Source organism: Cavia porcellus, unplaced genomic scaffold, assembly GCF_034190915.1.
Source record: "Cavia porcellus strain 051 isolate PalLab524CR breed Dunkin Hartley unplaced genomic scaffold, mCavPor4.1 scaffold_40, whole genome shotgun sequence".
Taxonomy (NCBI): Eukaryota; Metazoa; Chordata; class Mammalia; order Rodentia; family Caviidae; genus Cavia; species Cavia porcellus.
The window spans coordinates 3,666,238-3,679,271 of NW_026947523.1; the positions used below are offsets into that span (position 1 = coordinate 3,666,238).

The 13,034-nt window shown below is 49.3% G+C and overlaps 1 protein-coding gene across 2 annotated transcripts in view; it reads right to left on the reverse strand.

The window, feature by feature from the left end:
* The window catches only part of Atxn10 (ataxin 10), a 135,234-nt gene that overhangs the window by 77,596 nt on the left and 44,604 nt on the right, over positions 1-13,034 (reverse strand). For both annotated transcript variants that reach the window (XM_063243710.1, XM_003461317.5), the window contains exons 6-7: positions 9,417-9,497; positions 3,079-3,244 (exon numbers count right to left, since the gene is read on the reverse strand). In XM_063243710.1, the coding sequence (XP_063099780.1) occupies positions 3,079-3,244; positions 9,417-9,497 (247 nt within the window). The remainder of the gene's footprint in view (positions 1-3,078; positions 3,245-9,416; positions 9,498-13,034) is intronic.

Genomic DNA, 13,034 nt, shown 5'->3' on the forward strand with positions numbered 1-13,034 from the left:
GCGGGGGTGGGGCTCTCTGTACCAGGCCTGGGCTCCAGCCCAGAGCACAACGCAGAATCAAATCCATGAACACACACGTGTAAACAGGAAGCTACAGGAGTCCTAAGTGGAAAAACCAAGCTAAAAACAGCATATGTAATAGCGGGAACAAGGAAACAAAACACAAGAGGGGCACACACACACACACACACACGCACGCACGCACACGCGTGCACACGCTTCAGAAGGAAAAGCAAAGAACACATGCAGGCAGCTCTGTAGAAAACAGGCCAAAAAGCAAAAAGCTGTTTGACTCTGTGTCGTCCATCCACTTCAGCTTAAGCATTCTTTCAGAACAAAGGAGGTATTTTGGCGTGAACCACGCTCTCTGTCCATACGTGGCGTGAAAGCGCGTTATTTTTACCTCTGCATGCGTGCTAAGTGCCTGTGCATGCCGGACACTGCGACTGAACTGCGGCTGACGCACTGTACCGGAGCGAAGGCCCCCCGCGGGCAGCTCCCACGGCACACGTGTGCCAGCGTGTCCAGAGCTACAGGACGATTTCGGGCTTTCAGGAAAGGTGCACAAGATCCAGCAGGCTGAAGCTCCAGGCTCACAGGGGACAAACACTACAGCGCACAGAGTGTGTGGAAACCTGGCAGAAGTACACGAGAAACACCGCCAAAGACGGGAACAAGTGCACTAACCCGGGAGCCCAGGCTTACCTCCCAGGGGGCCTGCGGACACGGCCGGAGGACGGTAAGGCCAGACAGCCGCACGCGGCAAAGATCAGAGCCTGTAACTCAGTCACCTGCACTTCCCAGTCACAGTGCGACGAGCACTTTATTGAACAGTTCGTGCTTAAGAACAAAGTGACCGGTGGGTAAACGCAGGGCTTTATTGGGAGGAGGAGCCCTGACCTGCAGCTCCTGCTAATCCCCACAGAGAAATACAGAGCCCCCCAGCCTGGGCCTGCACCTCCACCCCCAGCTGGGCCCACACACCTCTGGGAACATGGTGTCTTCTTAAAAACTCCCTCTCCCTGCTTCTCCCTTAAGGTGTGACATATGTACATCCTAATGTACACAAGTCATGAGTAGGCAGACTGGGAAATTTCTAAAGGTGACCTATTTAGGGTTTTTAAAAGAAGACTGCATGGGGCTGGGGATTTAGCTCAGCGGCATAAGCGCATGCCTTGCAAGCAGGCAGTCGTGAGTTTGATCCCTGGTACCGATAAAAAGGAAAAAGACAAAAAAAAAAAAAAAAAAAGAACAAAAGAAGACTGCTTAGTTTTTATTCTATTAATGTGTAATAATTTCTTCCCCCTTATAGAAATTACTATTGAAGGAAAAATACAAATTTTCTAAGATACTGAAAATTATACCAGGTAACTTCTCCCTGGGGTACAGTCCCTTTAAAGCAAGTGCTCGGAGGAGCTGAAAGTTGTGATTTAATGAGTACTGGGTGTTGCTGCCTTTCTTGTCTTCTAGACAATTAATTTTTTAAACTTTCAAAGCACAGCTCACTGCTCCTCCTGCTGGAAACAAAGGCAAATCTATCCCCAGAAGAGACCGGAAAGCCGGTGCACAAGACTTTCTTCTTCTCCATCACAGAAAGTGAGGACTTGGATGCTGGCACGGTCAGCGACCCCGAATCTGGTCTGCAGGAGAAGAAAGACGACAGCAAGTGGCCCTGAGCCAGCGCACAGGCACGGAGGAGTGCCGCGTTCTGCCAGCAGGACAGTCACCATCAGGGCCACACTGCCGCCAGGCACTAAAACCTTCCAGGCACTAAAACCTTCCAATGTCACACGTGGCTCTGCAGCGCACGACACGCTCACTGCCGTGTCCTCTGCTCCTCCACACCCAGACGAGGCTGGGTGTCACCCTGGATTCCAGTCCTCTCGACCTGTCCCCCAAGGCCAGCAGGGACTGGCGGCAGTCACTCCTCGCCCGATCACTCTCACCAGCACCACAGGACCTCTCTTTCTCAGCTGTGCTGAGATCCACTGAGGCACGCCTTACATTCGGTAAAGCGCACTCACAGGCGCACAGTGTGCACAGCGTTGGGGCCAGGCACGGGCTATGCGTAACATTTCCCCTACCCAGCCATTCCCTTCGTCCCCTGGGCAATTGATCAGCCGGTGACCTGCGACCCGTTTGTGTTCCTTATCACAGGGCTGGCCTGCTGCGGAGCCCCACAGAATGGACCAGACAGTCTGTTCCCGCCTCCGTCTGGCGGCTCTCTGCTGGCACCTCTGCGATGCATTCCTGTTGTACCTGAAGTATTTTTTGTGGCTGATTTGTGTGCCAGAGAAAGCACAATTCTGACCTTAGCTCAGAAGGGAAGGAAGGAAGGAGGAAAAGATAAAAATAAAGAAAAGCTGCCAAGTGAGAGAGTGAGAAGAGAGTAGGGCAGGCCGGGGGAGAAGAAGAAGCGCCAGGAGCGGTTAGCCAGGAGAGGACGAACAGGGGAGCGCCTATGCTGGACACAAGAAGTCAGTCTCCTAGAAGGCAGCCGGGAAGTGTATACCAATAGCTTTTCAACTGGTGTCCTTATACCCAGCTCGCACTCTGTAAGGTGGAATCCTAGGTTAGGAACAGGGGAAGGGTGCAAACACCTAACGTGAAGCCATGTACCACGGCACAAACGGCCTGGCTTACATGTCCACCACAAGGACTGGTCACGCGAATTACGCAAGGTTCACGTTGTACTGGGACTGCTGTACTGGCCTTTGAAAAAGGCAGTCACAGTGTCCTGTTCATTTATTCACTCAGCAAATATTCCCCACGCGCTAGTGCTGTGTGCTCTTCTGTGCTCCAGCTCCTGCCCTGCGGGGCCCACATTCACAGAAGACACAGGACTCCCACACACGGCACAGCGCACACCACCTGAGCAGACCCACGCCCTCGCACGCGTGCGCTTCCCTGCACATCCGCCACGAACATGCGTTAACCGAACGGCAGGAATACAGGCGCTATTCTGCCCACCCGGACTTTCTGAGTATTGTCAGCTGTGAGGAAATACTACTTCTGTATTATCTGGTAAGAACGAACTGCCACCAAGGTCCTGGCTGGGACGGTGAGACGTGTCCTTACCTCATCCTCGGCGTGCTGCTCGGAGGTCAGCTTAAGCACAGACCTGCACTGGTCCACAAAGGAGCTTGCAATCAGCTCAGCGTGGTGCAAAAATACGGAGATCTCATCCTTGGTCAGCTGCTCATCGCTCACCAGCTTGGCAATCATGAGGTCTAAGAGTGTGACCCTGGGGAGCAGAGGGTGCCCGTGTGAACACATCATAGTGAAACGCGCGATCCTAGAAACAGGACAGAGCCGACTTGCGGCGAGTATTTCCGTTTTACATTCCTTGCCCTATTACAGTGGCTAGTTAGGTAAAACACTTCACGGGTAAAGTAAAACTTCATTAATTATCTGGTTTTCAAAATCTTAAATTCTAGTACATGACAGCTATAGAAACAAGAATCATCTAGCGCACTTTTTTTTCCTATTTTTGAGATGGAAATAATTCAACAGTCCAGAAACAGCTGTTGGCTGAAGTTGAACGGAAACAACCACGGTGCCAGCAGAGTGAAGTGGGTACCATTCACTATCAAAACCAAGCTAAGTGTTTCACACGCGTTAACGCACGCAAGGCTCACAAGCCCTCCAGGCACAGGTCCTGCCCCAGCCTCTCTGGAAGCTTCGCAGCAGCCCAGTGAGGTGGACTGACTTGTTCTGTGTCACTCAAACATGGAGGGGCACTGACCAGGAGATCAGACGTCTCCTAGGAAACATCAGCCACACTCAGGGCAATCTATGCAGCAGAAATCACACAGGACATGTGCACAGAATCACAGCGGTGTTTGAGACTGTATGTACAATGCTTGTTCCTATAGGAGAAAGGGCCTGAGCAGCTAAAATGCTTAGCAAATGAGGAAGACTACACCAGAGCTGGGCACTTCTCACCAAAGGGAAAATATGACTTGTTTACTGCTTCAAGTAAGAAACAAAACTATACTGAATACTTCCTGGACAGTGTTTCATTGCTTACTTAAGGCAGTAAACAGTTCGTATTTTTATTTATTACTTTTCAATGCTGAGGCCAAAAAGCATAGGTTTGGCCTTCAGATTTCTGTTGTGCTAAACAAAAATAATTAAACACACATAAAGCCAGGACATCAAGGCAGCCACAACAGTACAACTAATGACACCTGATCTGTATTTCAGACCCTGACAGCGATGTTTTCTTCAAGGGTCAGCCACTATCACATTCTTTTAGTAGACGAAATGAACTTCTAAAAAGATTAGGTAACTGTTCTAGGAGGTGGGCAGCCCAACCAGCACGCACGGGTTGGGGGCCGTATGCAGGCCCCGGGTCAGGAGGCCTAAGGCTCAGGCCCACTCTCCAGCGGAGGGACCAGAATGCATGCAGATGTAGGCTCCGTTCCTACGAATCCCACTGGATGTGCTGATCTGGAATCCGCGACCAGATCCTCACCAGATGATCTTCCCAAATAGACCACTGGCCCATGAGCCAAGGAGCTGGGACCCAACCAGAATGAGAAGAGCCAGTGAGAAACAGCTCTGGAGCTGACAAGACACTGTCACGCTTGCACAAGACCTTCTGCGGTCACGGCCGCCACACGAGGCAGGCGGGGACCGCAATCACAGCTCACCACTGTGCCCCAGGGACCACCAGCAGGGACCGCAGGAATAGTCTGTGGACCAGCACACACAGACACGCCTCCATCAGTCAGACCTTGTAACCCAGCGGGCTGGAGCACAGCCCGGACCCTGCAGGCAGTGAAGTTCCCTGGGCTTCTGGAGTGTGTGCTCAGCTGGGCAGCCCTCCGGCCTCCAGGAACTCAGTTCCCGTCCTGGCCACACAGCTCGGGGAAGGGTGTGGGCACCTTCCTGGCTCCTTTGCTCTCTCAAGGAGCCCGATTCCACAAGGGAGGGAGATCCAGGTTCGCCATCGCTGCCTCAGTCCCTCCAGCCCTGCTGCCTGCCAGCACCTGACTCCACGAAGAACACATACGCTCCTGGAGGAGGCCGCGAGGACCCCAAGGCCTCTGCTCCACACGGACCGCTGGTGGCTTCTGCCAAGACCCCAGCCCCTCCCAGGCCTCTCCCTACACATCACACTGAGCATGGGGGCTCTTTCTTCAGCCACTGAGGAAAGCACAGTCCTCCGGTGACACTGCTGCCCCAGCCTGAGCTCCTGCATGGCTCAGTGGGCCCCAGGCTAACCACCTCACCCGCTGCATGGTCCGCAGGGTGCTTCTTTGCTCTCTGTCACTGTCACCTCATGTAGGCTCCACGAGGCCAGGGTTTTGTGTCTGGTGTATTCAGCAGGCACTCAATAAGTACTTGTTGAATGAACAAAGACATTTTTTTTCCAAAACAGAGCTCAGCCTGAGCTTTCAGCTCAGTGCTCTCCCCCACTGTTCTCTCCTGAGGGTCTCTATTCCAAACAAACCAGCAGGTTCAGTGCACCCAAAAACACATCCCAAGACCCCATCTGCGCTTGCCTGAGTCACTGCTTCACGCAGAGAATGCCCTGCTCCTGGCAAGGGCCTGCTAGAGCCGTCTGCCCTACAGGACAGGCAGTGGGTCCTGCCAGCATCCGCCTGCCCTTAAACAACATGGGACAGTGCCGGGCCACAAGAGACAGACAGAAATTACTCAGTGAAGCAAAGCAAATGATAAAACTTTTACTAAAAATTACAGGGACGTAAAAGGCCTTTCTAGTCAGTCTCTCCACCTCCCTAAAGCACTATACTTTTGGCATTTTAAGTCCCATGTCCTTTCATCTGACATGGTCAGACATATTTTAAAAACTGCTAATACCATTAAACTGCTCCCCTAGGCATGTATGTGCAACTTAGCGGGGATGAGAACCAAAGTTCAAGTCTTCAGCCAGGAATATTCTTGGTTGATCTTTGCTGAAAAGGCAGCTCACAGCCTAGGCAATCTTTTTGATACCATGTAGCTACTCAAAGCAGGAAATACAAAGTCTGACCTCCATTCCAATCCAGCCTCCATGAAACTGAGGGCTGAATCATCAGTGGCTCACTGAAGCACCGTCCAGTAACTGCGATACCCTAAACACGAGTATCAGAAAGTCGTACTGATCCATGGTCAGGAGTGGTCAGGAGGAACCAACACCTGGGAGAGATCGTCTCTCTTCCTAAAGGAGCTCCCTTCTGATACCCTTGCACTGTGTGTGGCTGCCTCAGTTTCCTGCGTGTAACAGGAACGTCACCCTATACCGTGCACTTTGGCTGAGGTAGGGCAGCGCTGCAGGGCGCAGTCCAGGTGGAGGCCAGGTGGCCTGCATGGAATCCCTGCCCTGCCAGTTAGCAGCCGGGAAAGCCACACAACACACTCAGTGTCCTCGCTGCACACATCCAAGGGCGGGTACACCGTGACTACAGGTTTTCCAGGCAGCAGGACAGAAAAATGAACATCTGGAAGGTGCTTAAAACAGTCCCTGACCTACATTAACAGGAGTCGTGTACAAGCTTGTTAAGAGAAAAATAAAGACGCTTTCACGGGCAATGAATTTCTAGTAAAAGCAAGTAACAATTGTGGTGTGCAGAACAAAGATGGAGCTGTCCTGCAAGGGACTGTTCAGAAAGCATTTAGAATCAGTGTTAAGTTAGATCAATTAAACGTTGAATCTGACTTACCACATCCCTCTCATCTAAGATTTTGGGAAGAAAAGGGGCTTATCACAGAGTACCACGTGAACAGCTCAACACTCCTAACAGGGTTGTAACTCGGTGTCCAGTGCCCAGGACAGCAGGCCTTCCCCTGACTTCCGTCCTAGAAAGGGCAGGCTGTGACCCCTGGAGTCCCAGCCTTCTGCTGGCCACAAGGCACAAACGTGACACAGGAACACAGGAATCTTTGCTGTCCCCAAACACCAGGGACTGTGATGGAACCTTTAACTCATGCAGTGACTCAGCAACAATGCTATCACTGTCACCTGACACAAAATGCTGCCCCAAAAAGCAGCAACCCTTTCTTGAACAGTAATGCATCGGACGACTTTGGAGTTTTCAGCATTTAACGTAAGGAACTCAATGAATGTAAGTTCAGTTTCAAATTAAATGGAGGAGGCAGGGGCAGTGGGGCACGCCCACACCCAACTTCTCAGGAGGCTGAGGCCGAGGCCACGGGTGTAAGGGCTGCCAGGGCAGCTTGGCAGGATCCCGTCTCTGAATGAAAAATGAACAGGAGGCAGGTACGCTGGGGCTCAGGCTTAGTGGGAGAGAGGCACTAGGTTCGATCCCAGGATGGTACCAAAGAGAAAGAAAAACAGAAAAGGTAAACCTCGCCGGGGATTTGGCTCAGCGGCATACAAGCCTACCTGGGAAAGGTAAACTTCCACTTTAATATTAACAAAGATTTTTTTGAACAATAAAAAAACGTGTATGACTTTATCTCCAATAAATATAATTTAGGCAATCTACTACTGTCAAACTAGATGACAACTATCATCAAAGCTACATCACTTTCTGACTCTGTAAGAGCAGAGCAAATGCAAGCGGGTCTTCTCATGTCATCTTCCACCCAGCAGCTTCCTGTGTTCAACAGGCTGCTCCTGCGCACCGCTCTGGGGAAACCTTCCGGGGGACAACCCTAAAACGATGCCCCGTTATCAAGCAGAGGACAGAGACACAGGAGCCAACAGCACCCTAAGGATGCCAAGGGGCCGTCAGCGGTAAGTGGATACATAAAACCGGTGTGGGAAAGTGTGTCAGAGATAACACGAGGCCACGCTAGTGCTGTGACAGACAAGAGTGAGCCCCGAGCACACGGAGACGGCGCGGCACGTGAGGCTTAGCGCACACAGTGCACGGGAAAGCTCGGCAAGAGCCGAGAGGGCTCTGAGGGGTCCAGCTCTCGGTGGGGGATGTTCATCGGCCAGCCACATGCACCTTTTTCTGAGGACAAGGACATTCTTCACTCACGCTTTCACTGAAGAGGTGTTTTAGTGTTTAAAGCACCTGCTATGTGCCCAGCGTGGCCTGACTTGGGAGCATCGGGGAGTAAGAAGGACCAAGGCCTCTGCCCACAAGGCCCCAACAACCAAGCAGGGACGCACCACGATGGGACACCTGTGGGCCAGTGCCGGCGGAGGACACTCACAAGCAGGGCCTTGCAGGAAGAAGGAAACACGCGCTGTGACTTCTCAGGAGTAAGAATGGGAAATCATTAGTCAGTCAGCCCCACTCAGGTGTGGAACACATCACTTAAAAATTGTCATTTGGGCCAGGATCCTGACATTCAGGAGGCTGAGGCAGGAGGATCACCGTGAACTCAAGGTCAGCTTGGGTTACACAGTGAACTCAAGGCCAGGCTGAACTACACAGCAAGATCCCAATAAATAAATACTATCATTTGGCAAGAACATGGAGAATACATACAAATTTGAATATTAAATTATAATGCCGCTAGGCATGCCCCCGTATTCAGGTGTACCTGACTGCAAAACAACCACTAACGTTGATGGCTGCACGTCATATTATTTTATCCAACACACTACAGTAATTCTTGTGCATATAATGGGGCACTGGATTTATAAATCTAATATTTAAAGTAGCTTTAAAAGCCTGAGCTTTTCCTCTTTGTTAAAAGTTATTAAAGAAGGAGGGGGGGGTACTTAACAAAAACTTACAAAGGAATGTATAAAGCTTAGTTATCAGAACCCAAATGCATACTAAGAATTCCAAAACTACTGCAATTACAAAACTTGGGACTAAAATCAAAAGACTGTAAAATACTTAACTTTTTGATCATTAGCTCTGTGATTTCTGGTTAAACTTCATTTCCTAAGGCAACATTTCTAGTAAGATTACAAAACAGCACGCGCTGCTGGAATGGAAGGGTTACTGAAAATTATTTTACCCAATTTTTTTATTTAACAGGTCAAAAACTGAATCTAATCAGGGTGGGAGAACCCAGCCAGGGCACACAGCGAACTGCTATGGCAGCCAGTCACGGCACTGAGGCCTCAGCATTCCTCCCTCCCCAGCTGCAGGACGTTGCGCAGCCCTTGTGTTCTTTCTGTCTGCACCATCTATTAGAAAACTACAAACCTGACAGTGGATACCTCACATTAACTAGCGATGTGAATAAGGGAGTGTGTCTCAAATATAAAACTGTAACACATAACACTTGCGTCAGCTGCTATTAGAAAACCAAGGCATAAGCATAACATTTGTCCTTAAGCTGGCTTTTGTGTTGTTGCTGTTAAACACACCATTACTGCACAAAGGCACCAGCTCCAATTCTGCAGCCACCGACCGAAACTAGCGCCCACACGGCGACGCACACAGAGTGTGCAGGCACGATGCCGCGCAGCCCCTCGCCAGCCATGGGGTGCCCGCACCGACGGCACACGCACAAAACCACACTGCCTGGGTTACCTTTCCTGATGGCTCAGTTTGGCGTACATGGCTTGCACCAGCTCCGGGTTTTTCAAAAAGTGGTCTGTAATGATCAGGAACCTAGAAGGAAAAAGGGATGAGGGGAGCTCAGTTACTAGAAACGTAGGGCAGACAAGGGCTCAGCTACCGTACAGGTACAGCACTTCACCGAGCAATGCCTTCAGGGAATGTTTTATTTTGCTACAATCATAAATGTTTTTCTACTAGCAGCTAAAAGGACAAAATCTTTTTCTCCTACTGGACACTTTACTGAGATAATCCAAATTGACTGGACTGTAAGAAAGGGTCTACTACATTATCTAAGTTGAAAAACCTTCACTATAAACAGTAATATGAAATTTACCTATAGTTCAGGTACAGACAGAAAACATATCACCTTATTTTAGTCAAAAGCTTAATGCTATTAAAATCAGGCAGAGAAATGGATGTGTTACACTTTTATTTAAAGGTAAGCCAACAGTGCAGTCCTGAAACCTGGCTTTATTTTCCACTCTTTTTAAGAGTTCTCAAGTTACCAAGAAAACATCCTCAGTGTCAACCAATGTGCTCATCTGAACTTAAGGAGATCAGCTATGAAAGCCCCAAGGCAAAGATTATGAGGCATATTTCTTCAAAGTACCACGGTGACATCTAAAAGAGTGAGCAGCATTATTAATTCTAAATTGTGTTTACCAGAGGGCAACTGAGGGAAAGACTGAAGAAGTAGGGAATAAACACACTGTTTATCATAACCAAGGTTAGAGTAACCAGTTAATGTGAAGGGCTCCACATACAACACACAGTCCAGTTACTTGTTAGCAAATAAATACACCTGCCAGCATAATAACCAAGTGAAACACAGAACACCACACAAAAGCACAGTCTGGGGCTGGGGTACAGCTGGGGTACACAGCGCTTGTCTACCACTCATAAGGAATGGGTTCAACCCCCAGAACCACAAGGCAAAGCTGAAGCACATCTAAACAGCAATTCTGTTTCTTCTCCAACCTGTAAAATGACTGATCAATACTCTGCTATAAAACATTTCTAGGGGTTGGGGATTTAGCTCAGCGGCATAAGCCCCTGCCTTGCAAGCAGGCAGTTGTGAGTTCGATCCCTGGTACCGATAAAAAGGAAAAAGACCAAAAAAAAAAAAAAATTTCTAACAATAATAGCTAATATTCAACATTTTCAACCAGCATTCAGGTTAAAGTCAACAAGGGACAGTAACTGGAATCTCTGCATTCCAAGCCGGGTTCCCAACACAGCGGGGTCCTTGAGCCCATCCGTAATTTAACTACTGGAACTCGGAACATTTCCCTAGAGGAGTACTCACTCAAAACCACAATCTTCCCTACATGGTGCTAAGGGCCAGATACAGGCCTTAGTCCCCAAAGGCCTGAGCACTGGCGCACAGCCCGGCGGTAGACAGAGGAACACGAGGTGCCCCGCGCAGACTCGCACCATGGATGGGAGACACAGCCAAGCGTGTCACAGGGCGGGGCAGAGGAGTTGCACGACCGAACTGGGCAGGGGATAAAGAGGCCGGAGAGAAGTTTTGTGAACCCTTGGGGGAACTCTGAGGGGAGAACTTCTATGGTGGAGGGGACAAAAAGTTCAGAAAACAGCACAAAGGAAAAAACAAGTGTGTTCAAAGAACTATGAGCAATCAAGTATTATCAGGGGTTGCTAGGGTTCAGGTCTAACATGTCCCCCCAAAATCCCATTCCTCAGAGGCGGAACTTGGGGAAGGTGACTGAATCACGGGGCTCTATACCCACAGGCGGATTAATCCACGATGAGTTCAGAGCACACTGGGCTCCATTAGGCGGTGGGACCTGCCTGGAAACAGCAGACCGCTGGGGAAGGAGCTGGAAGGGTGTGCTCTTGTCCCCAGCTCCTCCTTTCTCTCTCTGCTTCCTGCTGTCACGAGTAGAGTAGTTTTCCTCCACCAGGCTGTGCCACCATACAGTTTCTGCCTTGGAGCCAGCAACCATGGACTGAACCCACGGAGACCATGAGTCAAATAAACCTCTCCTTCTTACCCTGCAGCGTTACACTTTGTGTTCCAGGGACAGGAAGCGACCAATACAGGGTTCTGGAGGGACTCAGACCCCAAAGCTTCTTGAAAACAGCCCTCAACTGCCCCAGAAACTCTCAGGGCAAGAATGTCATCTACAGCCAGGCTTGAGCCAATGTATACTGAAGTGATACTTGTGCCTACTTTCAAGACATTCTCAACTAACATCCTGCTTTTTCTTGGTCAATTTTGTTGTTCTTTTGAAAGGACTGACTTTTGCCTTTAATTTTTCCGTTGTTTTTGTTCTCTATTCCAATGATTTCTACCCTCATCTTTCATTATCTCTTTCTTCTTTACTCTGAATTCAATATGGTCTTCTTTTTCTACCTTCTGAAAGTAGAACCTCAGGTCGCTGGTTCTAGATCTTTCTTTGCTTGCAGTATCTGAAACTACAAACTTCCCAGAAAACTGTTTTTGCTTTACCCACAAATTGCAGAGTGTTGTGCTTTCTTTACTACCCTTTGTCTTTTGATTTTCTTTGACAAATCAGTTATTTAGGTGTCTTTATTTTCCAGTGACTTAGGTCTGTTCTAGATATTTTTTGTTAAGGTTTTCTAATAGCACCTCCCTGCGATCTGAGAACACGGTAATACCTCGGGTCATGAACAGTTCTGCATATGAACAATTCAGGTTACCAACAGATGTGTTCAGTACAGTTTTGCTTGTCTGTGAACTCTACATCAGTTAACAAACATGACCATGGCCATCGTCCCCAGAACTGTGCAACAAATTAAGTTCATGAACCGACATACACTGTACTCTGTGTGATTTCCACCCCTCACAGGTTCACTGAGACTTTTACAGCCCAGCCTCGCGCTGGCACTGGTGAACTTGGCACATCAGGGGAAGAGAAAGTAGCAGTTGGAGACACCAAAGTCCCAGCGGCCACGTGCCGCAGCCTCGCGAAGATGGCCCATTTCCACACGGTGCCTGTCTGCAGCTTCCACCCCGGCTGAAAGTAGCTGTTAAAATTTATAACTATCACTTCTATTTCTGGGCAGAACAGAATAAAAACTTCCCCTCCTATCTTAAATAACATAAAAACAAATGAAATATATGAAACTGCTTTCAGACAATGGGTAACAGACAGGCCGGTTTATAGGAATGAAAGTGCTCTGGAGAATTTCTTCTTAAAACCCCTAACGCGTAGTTGACACATGTGATTTGATCAGCATGTTTACACAATCCTTCAGGACTCTCACAGTGAACTGAGAACACAGTGAGGGCAGGGTGAGAGCCCTGCTGGAATGAAGAAGTGAAAACTGCAGGAAAAGGTTCCCAGGGGCGGCCGGGAATGCGGCACCGCACGCGGGCGGGGCAGATTCCGGGCTACAAAGGCAGGGGTGGGGACTGGGTGAGAATCACCTTCCACCTGCTAAGGAACACCTGAGATAATCTACACGGAGAGAAAAGGCTTACTTTGGCGAACAGATCTGATTTCAGTCTGTGATCGCTTGGTCCGCTGCTCCTGGCCTGTGACTAATGCCAAACATCTCAATACATTTGCTACGTAGAAAGAATTTTATTTAGATCCCTAA